The sequence below is a fragment of the Xiphophorus hellerii genome, chromosome 10, assembly GCF_003331165.1.
Source record: "Xiphophorus hellerii strain 12219 chromosome 10, Xiphophorus_hellerii-4.1, whole genome shotgun sequence".
NCBI classification, from domain to species: Eukaryota; Metazoa; Chordata; class Actinopteri; order Cyprinodontiformes; family Poeciliidae; genus Xiphophorus; species Xiphophorus hellerii.
Window position 1 is genome coordinate 22,783,651 of NC_045681.1, and position 16,526 is coordinate 22,800,176.

The 16,526-nt window shown below is 42.0% G+C and overlaps 1 protein-coding gene across 1 annotated transcript; it reads left to right on the plus strand.

The window, feature by feature from the left end:
• The first annotated feature begins 373 nt into the window (after nt 1-373).
• Nucleotides 374-16,285, plus strand: zc3h7bb (zinc finger CCCH-type containing 7Bb). Its single transcript, XM_032573694.1, has 21 exons — nt 374-627; nt 1,282-1,343; nt 1,442-1,478; nt 1,568-1,765; nt 1,866-2,024; nt 3,537-3,677; nt 3,752-3,794; nt 3,870-4,108; nt 5,194-5,479; nt 6,375-6,433; nt 6,530-6,629; nt 6,982-7,143; nt 7,228-7,433; nt 8,935-9,035; nt 9,169-9,350; nt 9,951-10,030; nt 10,239-10,492; nt 10,568-10,673; nt 10,824-10,932; nt 11,395-11,528; nt 12,473-16,285. Exons 2-21 carry the CDS (start codon nt 1,282-1,284, stop codon nt 12,506-12,508), a joined length of 2,694 nt encoding a protein of 897 aa, XP_032429585.1. The 5' UTR covers nt 374-627; the 3' UTR covers nt 12,509-16,285.
• Nucleotides 16,286-16,526: the final 241 nt, after the last annotated feature.

Consider the following 16,526-nt stretch of genomic DNA (forward strand, 5'->3'; position numbering starts at 1 on the left):
TACGTTTGCGCCATCTGCTGGCTCTTCTGTAAAACTGCGGCATGGTTTTCTTCAGTCGCAGGTGCTTTCTCCAACTTCTTCTTTGGAGGTTTAAGGGAACTTGGTCTTGAATTTGTTGCATTGTCACCATCTTCAGGATAAGACATTCATCACACTTCTGCTGCATATTTTCAAAAGTCTCACAATACGACCAGTATCAATCAAGAAACGAAAAATCTTTTCTTTTCCTTCAACTTTGTTTAACTGAAATAATATATCCTTTAAACTTGGTTTTCCTGTACCCTGGCTTGACCCTCCACATAAATCAGTTTAAACAACCTGGAGAAACCAGATTTTTAAAACTTTGAGAGGTTTTGCTGCCATCTTCTGGTAGCAACCGGATCTGGAAACTTGTTGCGATTTAACCACTGGCTGAAGCTGCTAGCCGCTAGCTACGTGAGGAAGCCAGTCCAGTTTGTAGCTGAAGCAGAGAAACTGGTGTTAGGTCCACTCTCCAATGACACGGATACTCACCGTACAAAAATGCGCCCGGTTATTGACTGATATTCGGTTGCCCAGATTCCCCAACCTTTGTCTGCAACGCATCGGGGGAGCTAACCCTGATCTGAAAAGCGCAGTAACTTCTCGGTGAGTTGCCATGCTATGCTCTGTAAGGGCTTTGGCTAATTTAGCCAACTAACTTACTTGAACGCTAGTTAAATCCCGCGGGATAACTCTTCAGCTGCGTTAGATAATACACTAGTTACGGTGCGGCTGGAGCTGAACGCGATAAATGGCCTTTACTGCTTTCTTCATTAAAGCTAAATCTGAGTTAGCCAAAATTAGCAATTAGCATTATCTGGCTAACAACCCCCGCTAGGTAAACTCAGGTGGGGGTGCTTATGGTAACTGAATTAGCTACTTTCTCAATTCATACTTTATAGTCAGCGTAAAATGTAAGTTAGCAGATAACATGTATGTGTGTAATGTACTGGCTTACATTAGCAAATGTTGCTAAAATGCTGCCATTTAAAATCATCTGCCTTCAGTTGTTGTATATATTTTTAAAGAACTAGTAGTATACATATGGTGATTCATATGGTTAATGCAGCTAAGCTAATTAACATCATAATTAGTTGAAGACAGGTACTAGGATTAGTTAGTCTATCTATTTGCAGGCCTTCCATCATCTCAGAATAAAAGTTAAGTGTTTCCAAATCACATTTGTGTCAAAACTGAAAAGACTGTGCACATTTTGTGGAGTTTTCAGCCGTTTGGAGTCAGTCGTGTTTCTATCCTCAGATGATGGATCCGGAACGACAGAGGCGACGAGAAGAGATCCAGAGGGCAATGAGCTTTATCCAGTAGGAGGCATAAAACCGACCCAAAGTTTCACACCATAGCCAAACCGCACGCTAAATGCATCGAAATCCTAATGTGCTTTCACTTTCCCGTCCACCAGGTCGTCGTTGCCCTTTCCTGAACCAGAGAGTTACGAGGTCAGACTTGACTTATCCTTGTTTTTCACGTCCACCTTGGTCTATTTAATATTTATTGCACTTTTGTTCCTTACCTACTTTCCCGTTAGGCCTTCCTGATGCAGTTGGTGTGCAACTTGCTCGACGAGGGGAACTGCTGCTTTCGAGACGGCGACTGGCGTCAGGCGGCTCAGCAGTACGGGGAGGGGGTCAGCGTTGCCCGCTACGCGCAGGCCGAAGCCGTCATCATCCCGCATGAGCTGCTGGAGAGCCTCTACGTCAATCGAGCCGCCGCCTTCTACCAGATGGTGAAGTCGAATATGAACGGGCAGAGTGGATTATCTACAAAAATTAATTCTGAATGTGAAAATCTTGATAGTCTGTTCCTTTCTTTTTTTATCTTTTCAGAGGGAGTATGAGCGGGGCATTCAGGACTGTGAGAGCGCACTGTGTGTGTCGGAGGGCAGCCGCAGGGCTTTGTACCGAAAGGCGCTCTGCTTCAGGGAGTTGGGGCGGCTCAGAGAGGCGTACGAGAGTGGAACCAAATGTCTGCTTACAGCACCACATGTATGTATTCGATATTTAATTACGGTTTCCGGCAAATGTATTCGGTAAGGGCGCACTGATAAATCTGCCCGTATTTCCTTAATTTTGGGAGATCAGTCTATCGACCGATAGAGAATTGGCCCCTTTTTCTCTGCAGCCTAAGCATTGCTGATTTATTTCAAGACTTTATGGCAGGGGTGTCCAAAGCAGGGCGGCCCGGGTGACGTTCCCTCGTAACGAGTTTGATCACAGTTCAAGAATGTCTTAAATTTTTTTCCCAGTTCGGGCAGCTGATGCAGTTGCACATGTAAAATCAATGTTAGGGTGAAATTTTCCCTGAAAAATGACTAAATTAAAGTCTGAAAATGTGAGGTGCAGCACAAAGTATTCATCCAGGTTTTTCCTTTTAATTTAATTTGATTTATTAGTAATAGAGGCCAAAGAAATAGGCCTGTCTGTCGCGATAAAAAATGTAATTGTCCCCGTAATTACTGCGATAAATGATTGTTACTTTGAGACAACTTTCCAGTAATATATTGATAATAGCATGACAGTACAAGTTTGTTCTCTCAAAGATCAATAGACTTAATTTTGTTTTTTTTAAGAACACTTAACACTGGAACTGGAAGATATTCTTACTATCCAAAATAAAACACGACAACCAAAAACAACAAGTGGGAAATAGAAACCACACACAACAAAAAACAGACATAAAATGAGTTATGACGTCTCTGTAAACAAATTTGCCCTTCAAAAAAGAACCTCAGTCGTCAGAATAGAAATGATCGAGCTCATTTTAATTTATCGTGCGATTAATCGATTAGTTTCTTGTTGCGGCAGGCTTACCAAAAGCGTCCAGTTTCTTTCGCTGAAATGCAAACATTTAATCAATCAAGTTCATTTGTGTAGCACGTTTCAGCAATAAAGCAGTGCAAAGTATTTTACATCATAAAAACAAAAATAAAAAGTCATGAAAACAACATACAGGCACCAATTGAGAAACCAGTTTGATAATGTCGTGTGCTGTTATCAAAATCATCAATACACATCAATATGTTGGTCAGTGTTCCATTTCTTATGGTGCCAGAGCAAATCTAAACAGGCGTGCTTTTAGCCTTGATTTAAAGGAACTCTGTTTTCCGTCTGCTCTGCAGTTTTCTGGAAGTTTGTTCCAGATTTGTGGCGCACAGAAGCTGAATAAGCTTTGCGAAATAAAAACAAGAGTGAGCAAAATCCTGCAGTTGTTGCTAAAAAGACACAAAAGAAATCTAGAATAGATGATAAACCTGAAAATGTCAGGATATGGTCCACAGAAATCTGACTGCTTTACTTATTACTTTTTAGAATATTGTGTGCTTTAGTTTGCTTCACAGGTAAATAAAATCATAAAGTAGGTTTCATTATAAATAAAAAGAATTTGATTATTTTTGGCCGCCCTGCCAAAAAGTTTGAACATATCAGCTTTATGTTATTCTCCTAGTAGAAAGCGTCGACACTCGTTCCAAACGGTATCTTTCTGCCTGACTGCTGCAGGATGTGCTGGTCATCGACCTGGCCCAGGATCTGGCCTGCAAGCTGGGTTTGAAGGGCCGTAAAGCCTACATCAGCCCCCAGACCGAGTCAGCCGCCACAGAAGGGGAGAGTCTCGGGGAGACTTCCCCGCCCACTGGAGAAGTAGGTGCTACTCGCTCCCAAAACCCTACATCTGTCGCGCGGCGACTTAAACCCGACGTTTTCCCGCTCTTTAGATGTCCTCCAACGGGCTGGAGTCCCTGGGCGACATGGGACCAGGTATGACGCGCCGAGTCGATCCGAGTCCTGCTCCCAACGTTCCTGTTAAACGCTTTCCCTTGTCTCCGGACTCAGCGGACCTGTCCAACGCGCAGTGCATCCCCGCCCCTCTGGCCACGCCCATTCCGGTGAGCGACGACCCCACGACCGCGGTGGTGACCTCGTGCACGGAGCTGTCGGAGAGCCCCAGCAGCCAGACACTGCCGCCCATGCCGTACTCCGTCCCGGTGTCGGAGCACATGGACGAGTGCAGCAGCGTCATGAAGGACGGGCTGGACAGCATCTTGGACTGCATGCCAAAAAAAATTAGTGAGGTGAGGACGCAAAGAACACCAAATCTTCCTCAAGTGCTGGTGACATTTTATCAGGATTCCCCCCCCCCCCCCCCCCCAGAAAACCTGCTAAGCCCAGTCAGTCATTCATGTTTTTGAGTTGAGGAAAAAATACAATTAAAATAAACATAAATTCTTACACTTAAGTTGTTCCATTCTATTTAAAGTGTCCAAAATCTTTTAATCCTTTATTCTCGACTTGTCACTTTATTTGCTGAAGTTGTTGGTGTGTAGAGCGGTAAAGACAGGAAGTGGTTATAAATAAAAATAAAAAAAAGACACCTGACCTCAGACTCCCTATGTGGTCACATACTGACCATGTTATGATCTGATTCATGTATTGTGGAAGCACAATGGATTTCACAGAGAAGCAATTTAATCCACCTTTGCCATCACTGGTTCTGGTGTATAAAAATAAAAAGGTATAATAAAAAAACAATGCTTATGGTGCGTTCACACCGCGTCAGGTTTACATTCAAAGTCTATGTGGAGACGCGTCGAGGGCCTTTGCGGCACATTTCGAGCGTCTAGTGTGGCGAGATTTGAACCGTTTGGAGCTTCGAGCACATCCAACAGAAAACAACGGCTAGATCTGACGCGCCCTCCACATAGATTTTGGATCTAAACCAGACACGCAAAACGTTAGGTGTAGAGCAGTGTTTTAGGTGTTTCCCTTCTACCACACGCCTGGGTTGAATCTGTGGGTGATTTAACAGGCTCCTGGAGCACTTGACGGGGGCAGAAAAGGTAACGGGATGATTTGGATCAGCTGTTCTGAAATCGAGGCTCATCTAAAACATGCAGAGCAGGCTGGACTGAGGACTGGAATTGAGAAGCGCTTGTGTAGAGCAAAATGTCAAGCGTCTGCATTCAAAGTGCAACGCGCGTCAAACTTTTAAGTGTCGGACGCACCTTTTGATGTGAACGCATCATTAGCCTGGTGGCCCGCCAGGCTTATAATACACCTTTTAATGCCACACTAAGCGAATGTTGAGATCATCAGCTCCCTTCTTTTTAGCTCATGAGGTCATCAGTTTTGTTGCTTACGTACGTCTCCGTCCCCCCAGAGTCCGGTTCAAGGTGCCATCCCCACCAACCTTCCCAACACGGCCGTCGGTCTTCGGCCTCCGTACTCGCCCAGCCTCCCGGCTCCGTCGCCCCAGCTTCCCCCGGCCTTCTTCAGCTCCCCCATCAGCGACATGCCCCCCTTGGAGCCGTACCCTCCAGTGCGGGACCAGGGCTCCACCCAAGCGCAGGACGCACTGGGAAGCTTTTCTACAGGGGCCGCAGATGGCGAAGGGAAAGGAGTCGCTGCTGGTGGGCTGGACTCGCTGTCTGAGTACACGCTGCCTGGTGAGCCATGCAGGTCTTTATGGGGCTGGGTGGTAAATCCATTTGATTCATTAATCAAATTCTTGGTTTTTCAAGATTTTATTTTAGGAAATTCTGTGTGGGTTTTTTTTTCACACCAATGGACGGACCCCTTGGTTCTCCATAGTTCAGAGAGATGTCAGTGTGCCCAAGGCCGCCATTTTGTTTTACGGCTTCTATTTGTTTGGACTTTGAATTCAGGTCAACTCTGCGTCGGAATACTTTCATTTTTTTATTTTCGTGTTAATTATGTTATTTTATGAGGCATTTTGAACCTCCTTGTTACTGAAATGTGCTATACAGTTATCAAAATAAAGACGTACCAATCCTCAATTAAACTTGTTACATTACCCAAATAAAGACATGTTATGCATTTGTATTTTTAGCACAGTAAATTGAACAGGCGTATGAATACCACATCATGTTTTTGAATTACAAATCTTTGATCATTACTGAGTCGGTGAGTGATGCATTTTATTAATATGAGATAAGGAGCAGGATGAAATACGTGTTAACTTCTTCCTACTGCTCTTTAAACAGGAAAGAAGTGGTAGGCTAATTATTTAGTCTTTGATTCTGTATGCACGTCATCTCTTGTCCTGCTGGTTACTTGCTCCATTTTTTTTTTTTTTTTTTTATAAACCTGTTTGAAATAAATAAACAAAAATTAAATAATGTGACAAAAATGTGCAGAAGTTTAGGCGACTGCCGCACTTTGACAAGACGTCGAGAAGCGAGTGACGCTCCCAGTTACACCCACGCATGGATGAATTTGATTGGTCGCAGTGTTTTATGTCGACCTGCTGCTGTCATCAGAGGTGAGTCAGCATCGCTGCAACATACCGTCTGATATCAGTGTCCTTGTTTCCGTCTTCAGGGGGACGAGTGTGTCACAGCTTCATCCCTGGAATGCGCAACCACAGCGTTGGGCACACGGTGAGTAAAACGCTCCGTTTTTTTAAAATCTTATTTTAGGGTTTTAGTTGTGATTATAAGTACGTCTAACTCTTTGGTCACCCGTTTCTCCTTCAGAATGGACCGGGAGGGACCAACCTCTCTCTTCTCTCCAGGAATCCTCTGGCTGCCACTCACGAGTTTCGCCAGGCTTGTCATGCCTGCTACAGCCGAATAGGTGGGATCCTTAAATATCACCGGTTTAAACTCAGGTTTGGATACTTTACTCTCTGTTTATAACCAGACGTGGGCAGAGGACCCAAAAGTCGTACTCAAGTAAGAGTAGCACTACTACAACATATTTTTACTCAAGCTAAAGTAAAAAAAATAGGTCCAAAAAAAATGACTCGAGAGTAAAAAGGTATTTGGTAAAAAGGTAACTAAAGTGCTGAGTAACGGATCAAAATATCGATCATTTAATATGTAAAAATGACCTCATCAGCTGGACCAAAATATAAAGTTATGTGGAATTTTTGGTATTTTAAAGACCAAAATGTTTCATTTAAGTAGCATAATTACATAATTTCCAGGTCCTCGAGTGATGGACTACAAGTACCAGCCGGAGGCAGCTCACCGCTGCAAGAGGGACGTGCTGCTGTGTCGCCTCAGAAACACAGACGACCCCACCTGGAAGAGGATCCGCCCCAGGCCCGCTCGCAATAACTTCCTGGGGGCGTTTGTTCTCTGCAAAGGTATCTAAATCTGCCTTTCAAATCGACTGTTGTATCGGCTTTGGGCCGTGGAGGGGAATCTTCAACTTCTACCGCGTCCGACAGAGGTGCAGGAGCGCCAGGAGTGCCAGTACGGAGAGAACTGCACGTTCGCGTACTGCCAGGAAGAAATCGACGTGTGGACGCAGGAGAGGAAGGGAGCGCTGAGCCGAGAGCTGCTGTTCGACCCGCTGGGCAGCACGGAGAGGCGCGCGCTCAGCGTCACCAGGCTGCTGCAGCTGCACATGGGCATGTTCATGTTCCTCTGTGAGGTGAGGAGGGGCGGGGCAAGGTGGGAAGAGGCGGGGCTTAGTGTAACATGTTTATCTCCTGTTTATATCAGACTCTTACTTTTTAATACAGGGGTCCCCAAACTTTTTCATGCCACGACCCCCGCAAAGAGCATTGACCTCTGGTCAGGGACCCCCTTTGGAGACTGTGATGGACCGAGTTAAAAACAGGAGGAGTCACAGGACATATTAGAAAAATAGGGTTTTTTATTTTAACCCAAAGATTATAAATAACAAAAGGTAAACTGAGCTCATAAAAGAGGTCAAAGAAACAAAACTGAACTCAGGCAAAAAATGTAAACAAACTGGCTGCACAAACAAACATAACTGACCTAACAAAGAAATGACACACAGGGGTTTATATACTGGCTGATCAGACCAATTAAGACACAATAGGGGTAACTAAACAGAATACAATTACAAATAACACAAAACAAATAACAGTACAGCTAAGTTTGGCTAAACTAAAGACCCAAAACTGAAAATCAAAAATATTAAACTTTAAATACTAATATTTACTTAAATACAAAACTTATCTAAAGAAAGAAACTACAAATTCCCCCTGCCAGCAGGAACTAGTGGTGCAGTCCAATCAGCATGTAAGCCTGCTGAGCCCTGGCCCCCATCCTTTGTCTGGTAACTCCAAGGCAGGTAAGTACCGGTGGGAAAACAAACAGAATTAATCTTAGGCAAACAAAATTAATTTTAAGTTGATATAAATACATATGTTAACTAAATGTGCGCGCTAACAAATAGAACAAATTCATTCAAATCAACTAATAAATGTTTTTATTGAAACTAAAGTGTTGTGTTTGTATGAAAAATAAACTGTGCATAAAAAGAGTTACCGACATCAGAGTGTGGCCATGGATTTGGCCATCACAGAGACCCACAGACAATGCTACAAATTATGAAACATTGACTTCTTTAATATGTATTTATCTTGTATTTTCTTAAATACAAATTAAAGAAATATTTATTTAGCATAAATGCTGCCTCGTACCGCCTGACTTTGGATGGCCATGAACTCTGTGGTGAAACATTTTATTATCGGGTAATATTATGACATATTACTGGATAATATTTTATGTTTGATATTAATCACATCACATTTAATGTTATTCCCACAGTTCTTGTGGTTTTTATTGTTGTTGTTTTTTTTTTTAAGTAGTGTCCTCCACAGTTGGTTCCTTCGTTCTTTCTCTTGTCAGAAACTTTTCCATTTCTTGCTTGCTAAGCTAGAAAGAGCAAGACAGCTTGATGAATTGGAAACAACATCTTATTTTATCTTACACTTTATAGAAAAAATATAAATAAAAAAGATTTCAGTTACAAAAAAGAGATAATGAAAAATTTATGGGATTAAATGTTTTTTTATATTTGTATATTTTTTTCTCATCTCCCCTCCAACACAGCGCCCCCTGGCGGCCCCCACTTTGACGAGCGCTGCCTTAATACATCAGTTTTATTTTCTCTTGTGCAGGAATGTTTCGACAGTAAGCCTCGGATCATCAGTAAACGCAGCAAGGAGAACTTGGCGGTCTGCTCAAACCTCACAGCACGGCACCCATTTGACGATAACAAGTGAGCGAACGTCTGCGCTTCGTATAAATCTACGTTTTCCTCGAAACAACTTCAAATAGTCTGAAAAAATATGCAATTAAAAATAGTTTTTTTGGAGCGTAGTGCTCTGAATGACTGTGAATGGGACCTGCAGGTGCCTGGTCCATGTGGTGAGGTCAGCCAACGTGCGTTACAGTAAGGTTCGGCCTCTGCACCCGCTCTGCCAGTTCGACATCTGTCGCCACGAGGTTCGCTACGGCTGCCAGCGCGAGGACAGCTGCTCCTTCGCTCACTCTGTCATCGAGCTCAAATGCTGGGTTCTGCAGCAGGACACTGGTACGCAGCACACAGGAAGACGTCAGCCCATCCATCATCCATCCATCATCCATCCATCCATCATCCATCCATCATCCATCCATCTCACTCTTTCTTGCTCTATCCACACCTTCCTCTCTCTCTCTTTCTATCTTGCTCTCGCTTCATCCGTCCAGCTCTTTCTTCCTTGCTTTCATTTGTCTCTTTTCTTTGATTTTGTTTTCTTTCTTTGTTTTTTATTCCTTTCTTTCATTTTGTCTTTTTTCTTTTTTTTGTTTCTTCCGATTGTCTTTTTTTCTTTCTTTTCCTTTTTGCTCTGTCTTTTTTGTCTTCTTTCCTTTCTGTTTTTCTTTCTTCCTCCTTTTTCTTTCTATTTCCTTTATCTCTTCTTTTTTACTGTCTGTCATTTTTTCCTTTTCCTTTCTCTTTCATCTTGTCCTTTTTTTTTCTCTTTGTCCTTTCTTTTTTTCCCTTTTCTCTTGTCTTTTTTTTTACTTTTTCTTTCTTCCTCTCTCTTTATTTGTCATGAAAAATGTGTATTAACTCTTTGTTCTAACATGCCATCCTGTTGAATAACGTTGCGTTTTTATTTCTTTCACTGTGTGTGGTGTTTGTCTCCAGGTATTACCCATGAAGAGATGGTGCAGGAGTCCAAACGACACTGGCAGAGGCTGGAGCAGAACTCACAGAAGCAGCACAAGGTGTGGTTTAGTTTCAGATAGCGATGGTTTTTAAACATGTTCCAACTCCAGTTAAGTGTGGAGGAAAAAAAATAATTTGAGGATGGTTCAATGTTTAGGCTTGTTAAACTTGGACAACATTCTAATAAGTGTTGAGTGGATCAGGTCTGTAACATGTGTAAGGACTCTTGTCTGTAGTAAAAGTATGAAACCTCTCCGCCTCTTTCAGCCAATCCACATATCCCATCCGGGCAGCAGCCTACCAGCAGGGGGCATGGCGGGCCTCGGGGGCGGGGAGGGCGTGGTAGCGGGCGGAGTGGGTCCAGTAGGAGGTGTTGGGGTGGGGGGGCTGGTCGGAGGGGCAGGAAGGGGCCGCCCCCTCAACCTGAAAATGAAGTTCGTCTGTGGCCAGTGCTGGCGAGAAGGTCAGGTCAACGAGCCTGACAAGAACCTCAAGTACTGCACAGCCAAAGCCCGGCACAGGTAGGATCTGGAGTCCAGACCCGTCCGCTTCCTGACTCGCGTTGTCTTCTGACCTCATCTTCCGCTCGTCTGCAGCTGGACGAAGGAACGCAGAGTCCTGCTGGTGAAATCCTTCGAGAAGAAGAAGTGGGTTGTTGTGCGACCTCTGCCCTTCTCGCGCTCGTACCCACAGCAATACGACGTGAGTCCTTCCACGGTCCATGAAAAAAAAAAACAGCATTCGCACGAAGGCAACCGGGCGATCTGTAAAACTGAACAAAAAGAAAGAAAGCTTTTAGAAAGTAATTGCAATCCTGTTGATGTAAAGTGACGTGTTGTCTGTGTGGAGCAGATGTGTGTGCATGTGATGAAGCAGAAGAAGTGCCACTATATTGGGAACTGCTCCTTCGCACACAGCCTGGAGGAGAGGGACGTGTGGACGTACATGAAGAACAACAACTGTGAGTTCCCACTTCCTCTTTACACTCTGTGATCAAGAAAGGTAAGCTATGAAGAATGACAGAGTATTAAAGCCGTAAGATTAAAAAATATTTTAAAAAATACCATGGCCACAGAGGAGTAAATTTCTGCCAAAAAAACTGAATATTTCAAAGGGCAGTGGTACATTTTTAAGACAAAATTGATCATTTTTCATTATTAAAGCCATAGATTTATGATATAAAACGGCATCGAATCGTTATGAATCTGGAATACACAAACTCAGTCCTGGGGCTGATCTGGGATGAACGAAAAGTCTCCCTTTAGCCGATGATCTTACCTTTACTTCAGATCTGCTTCTTTGCTATCAGAGTTGTCATTTTTTTACCTGAAGGTTGCTCTTCAGGTTCATTAAAATAAAGATGAGCTTAAGCCTTTCTTTGTTTTTGAAGTTATTGCTCGTTTTCCTCTTCCTTTTTTTCCAGTGAGAGACATGCAACAGATGTACGAACTGTGGCTGCAGCTCACCAATCAGAACAGACGGACGGAGAACTCTGCTGTAACTCCGCCCCCAGACGACAAGCAGGTCACCATAACAGCGGATTACACAGAAAACCTGGTAAGTGGGTAAAGACCCCCCAGAACTAGAAATGCTGCTAGCAGTTTTTTTTATTTTATTTCTGATTTTAAAAATAACAGCCGATGCTAATTGGTGCCTGTCATGACAATTCATTAGAGAGCAATGCATTTCTCTCCTGTGCATCCTACCCCTAGTGTCAACATGCTAGACACTTTACATGCTAGTGAATAGCCCTCATGCTAATGTTAGCCTTACAGCTAAAAAAGACTTTTTTTTTAAGATATTAGCTATGTTTAGCTAGCTAATATCTTAATAAGAGTAAGTTAATGTAAGTCCATATACTAGTAACAGCATTTAAGCTAACCTTAGCGTTTTAGCAAATTTTAGCTTACACAATATTCCTTGTATACTGAATGGAGTAAGTCCATGTTAGTCAACATGTTAGTGATTCCCCAAATGCGAGTTACTACATTTTAGCTAACCTTAGCATAGATGCTAATTTTTAGCATCAGAATGCCTGACACTTTAGCAGGTCCCTTTTACATCTCTTCAGAAATTTTCTAGCTTATTTAATCTTTTTCTTTTAATTACAGAACCAACATTACATTTCTTTTTTAAGGTTTTAGAACAAAGTAAAAAAATAAAATAAAGCTTTATCAAGCAAAACCACCATACCATACTGCTGGTCACATGATGTACTTTGTTGCATTAATTGATATTGCTTTGAATTTTTTGTTTTATCTACCTACTTTTTCACTCTAATTTTGTTGTCGAGAGAAATTAACAAAATTGTTTCCTTTATATAAGAGAATAAATAGATTTTATTGCACAGTAGTGGATAGTAATAAATACAGTGAGCTTTAGTATTAATATTAGAAGCTGCTAAACCTGCTAACTTCTCTTGGTTTAATTTTTGGTTTATCAGAGAGATGATTTATTTAAATTTTTTTTTAATTTGTTTTTTTTTTTTGCATCATTTGTAGGGAGGCCAGCATCTGTCAGACGGCGATGACCTCTGATGGTCGCTCGTTTTGGAAACGCATCTGATCATCGCTGAGCCGCAGACGGAGACGGAGGCGAGCCGACCACGACCAGGCGTGGCCGAACCGCCCGTCACCCTGCCAGTCGAACCACCTGTGAGACGGCGGCCGGGCGGGCGCACACCACGTTCGAACCCCATGACCACATATTCACGCACTCAGACATTTACACGCAACACACAAACCCACAGGCACCAGTTACCACGAAGAGAAGGCTTCCGAAGCGAGACCTAAAAGTCGGGCTTTAACGTTTGTTTTTTTTGTTGTTGTTTTTGTTTTGTTTTTTTTGTCTTTCTGCAGGAATTCCGCAGCCTAGTTTCCTCTAACACAGTCTACTTCCCTAATATTTAGAGTTTGTGTCCCCCTGGCAACTCTTTTCTTCTTCTTAGCACTGAAACGATTCACATTCGGCTGCGCTGGTCGCAGTCCGCCAATCTGCTTTGTTTTTAACGCTGAAACTCCCAGTGCTTCCTAATGCGAGTTGAAACTGTAAACCACTGGCAAAGAGAGATATCATGTGGACACGCCTGTCTAAACTTAAATGACCAAATCCTGCTCTCTTTCCTCTACAGGAATCTAAACGGAGAGATCAAACTAAATTAAGATTTTTTTTTAAATTTTATTTTATTTTTTTTAGCTGTTTTCTTTCCCACTGGGAGTTGCGCTTCCTTGTTAATATCTGCCATATTGGTGGAAAAGTCTGAATGTAACGCCTGCACAGGCCTTCAAAAACAAGGAAAGCGAGTCGCTTAGGATGTTAATGTTGTAGGATGTATGTGCGCACACGCCCAGAACGTTTCAGTTTCACATCGGCTGCTCCCTGCGTCGGATCGCACAGAGATTCAAGTTCCCCTCAGATATACGCAAGAGGGATTAAAATGAATTTTTGGCAACGAAAGGTAAAGAAGAAGAAACTTCGTTCCTGGTTCCTATAAGTTGACTGAAGTTGGTTGTAGGAGGAACACAGAAAACTTGATCCAGTTTTAAGCATATTAAGCATCCAATCACTGACCCGTTTTTCCAAATAAAGATAGCATAAATGTTTTCTATGACTTCCTGGTTCAAGTGTTCAGTTGGAAACTCCTGCAGCCTTCAGTTTGGAGACCTAATGTTTGTCGTCTGATCCCCAAAAGCCCCAAATATTTTCTCCCCATTCGGTCAGAGAGGGCCTGAGACATGGAGAGGATTCACGCCGCATACCGTGCCTAAAAACACGTGACACACACACACACACACACACATAAAACGCACACGAAAACAGGCAGGAAATGTGTTGCCATCTTATTCTTAGCCTTTTAATGTAGACATGATGAGAGTATGTCTTTATTCAGCTACACGCATATTATACATACATATAATATACATACTACTAATAATAAATGATAACTTAGCAGTTAAGCTTAATAAATATGTAACCTGGAAAACTTGTATTGATTACATAGATAAACTTCTTGTATCGCCGAAATAGATGACTACAGTGTTTTTGTTTTTTTGTTTTATTTTGAGAAAAATGTTTTTCCTTAACTGTGGGTTGTTCCAGACGGGGCTAGTTAATTGAAAATAAAGGTGAAGATGGTCTACACTGAGAATCGAGAGCCAGAGATGAGGCGACCTTATGAATATATCAGTACGGTAACAGCAGCTTTGATAATTGAAGACGTTTACGTCTAATTATCAGCTGAAACTCGGTGGAGCTTTATTTCGCGGGTTTAAGGAAGATGATGCATGAAAACCGTAGAGTGGAATGTGATTATGTAAAACAAAAACAGACAAAAAAATAAACACACAACGGACTCGCACAGCTGCAGATAACGTGACTCGACTGCTTTCCGTAATCCCGCCTCCGTCTGGAACAGCCCAGGTATTAGCTTCCTTGAGGGGATCGTATTACTATCACTCCTAGTATTATGATGAATATGATGACTATAATTATTGCTATTCCTATTTCTCTTCTATATGCTATTGATATATGTATGTTAATTGCAATGTATACCTTTCTCTTTATATATGTATCTATGTACGAATATAATAATTGACAGTAATTGCGCCGCTGCAGACAGCTCTGTCTCTACAGTTTGATCAGTCAAGGACAGATCTGGACACAAAGGAGCGTAAAGAGGCTTGTATACTCCCATATAGCGCCTTATTCGTTATACTACACCTATAAGATACATACATATCCCTATTGTATAATCCTACTTACTATATACAGTATATGATACCTGATAACCTATGATAATACTTAGACATCCTTTATAAGATGTTTTAGATAAGAAACGGTGGCCTGTATCCTTTTTTTTCTTCTTTTTTTTTCTGTGGCTGTGAAAAGTGCTGTGATCAGAAAATCTGTTTTATCTTTCGAAGATAAAAAGCTGCGGAGCCGCACTCTTAACGCTCTTTATCTTTAACTTCAGCTCGACACACATCCGTTTCAACATGAGTCCCAACCAGAGCGGTGAGCAGGAACATGTCAGTCATTTTGAAAATCCCAGCGGTTTAAATATAAAGCATGACGGTTACAGGATTCTTTTTTTTTTTGACATATGTGTGACTTCAAGCCTCTTTTTAAAAGCTAAAACATAAACAATAATAATGATAATAAAAAAGGATTAAAGGTGAGCGTTCTCTTTAGTGTTGGCAAGAGCCCAGAAAAGATTATGTAACTCATGACGGACGTCAGTTCTGCTCACTGTGTGTTGCCTAGACGGGATGTGAATCATGACAAAACCTTTTTAAGGAGGAGTGTTGTTCGGTTTCCATCTAATTCCAAATACCACTGACATGCTGCTACTTACCTTTATAAAAAAAATTTTTTACGCATTTGTTGAAACAGTTACTATGTTGTGACAGTATAGTGTGAGATGGTTAATCTGTGAAAAAAAATCTAGCTCCCGTGCCTCACCCAGTGCAAACTCGAAACAACCAATCAGAGCCAGGAGGCGGGTCTTTGCGCTGTCAATCTTGCCTTTGTGTGCGCTGTACAGCTTTTCCCCGTGAATGCTAAGACTAGTTAGCATGGCCACTGATGATGGTGCACATTTTTCCTGGAACAGAGTTAGCATTTCACAGCGAGTTCACAGGGTTAATTGACAGCACTAAGACCCTCCCCCGGGCTCTGATTGGTTGTTTTTGGTGCATTTCTTCAGACTGCAAAAGTAGCTCAGAGAGGAGGTGGAGGAGATCAACATTTTCACAGATTTTCTGTCTCATATACCATCACAACATGGTGATAGTTTTAACAAATATGTAAAAAAAAAAAGAATAATAAATCATTCTTTATAAAAGTTAGATCATTAAATTAATATATACTCTTTGGGCTAAATTTTCCCTAAATAATTTGAAGGTCTGTTTTAGCAAAGAGAGCTTTCATTCTGATGCTCCTGAAGTTCATGGCGCCGCGTTGCAGTGAAATGACACGGTGCTCAGCTAACAAACGGTCTTCTCTGGAAACGTTCATGTGACTCATCATGGCCTGTTTTCCTTCCTTTGGTTGAATGCAGCTACTAAAGAAGTTCACCATCAGCTGGTCATCAGCATATTGAAGTTGTTTTCTGGAACTTCACAGAAGACGACAGCGATGTAGGAAGGGGAAGGAAGGCCTGTTTTTGTACTGGTTTTGTTTTCACGTTTTGTTTTTTGTTACAGTTTTATGTGTTCGGCTGTTTCCTCAAATCTTCCTTTCCTCCTCCCTTGTTGGAAATTCATGATCACACAAGTGGACCAAAATCTTTTGAAAGCGTTCAATAAAATGTTTTAGAAAAAAAAACATGACTGTGCTTTTTTTTTTTCTTTTTATGCAAAACTATTCATACCGTTGGAACTTCATTTAGTCACTTTGGAATTGCAATGTTTGTGTCTAATTCAGATTTTGTGACGGTGAAAAGTGAGATACATAATTTTGAACTTATTTTGTAGAAATTTTTGGAGCCTGAGGTTGCTGTTGACAGTCTTCCTGAGCAGTGGTTCTCTGCAGCTCATCCAGAGATACCTGGGGGAG

Coding starts and splice junctions, on each gene's coding strand:
- zc3h7bb (XM_032573694.1), top strand. CDS start 1,282: ATGATGGATCCGGAACGACAGAGGCGACGAGAAGAGATCCAGAGGGCA. Junction 3,795..3,869: donor CCTGGGCGACATGGGACCAG/GTATGACGCGCC, acceptor CTCCGGACTCAG/CGGACCTGTCCAACGCGCAG. Junction 4,109..5,193: donor TGCCAAAAAAAATTAGTGAG/GTGAGGACGCAA, acceptor CCGTCCCCCCAG/AGTCCGGTTCAAGGTGCCAT.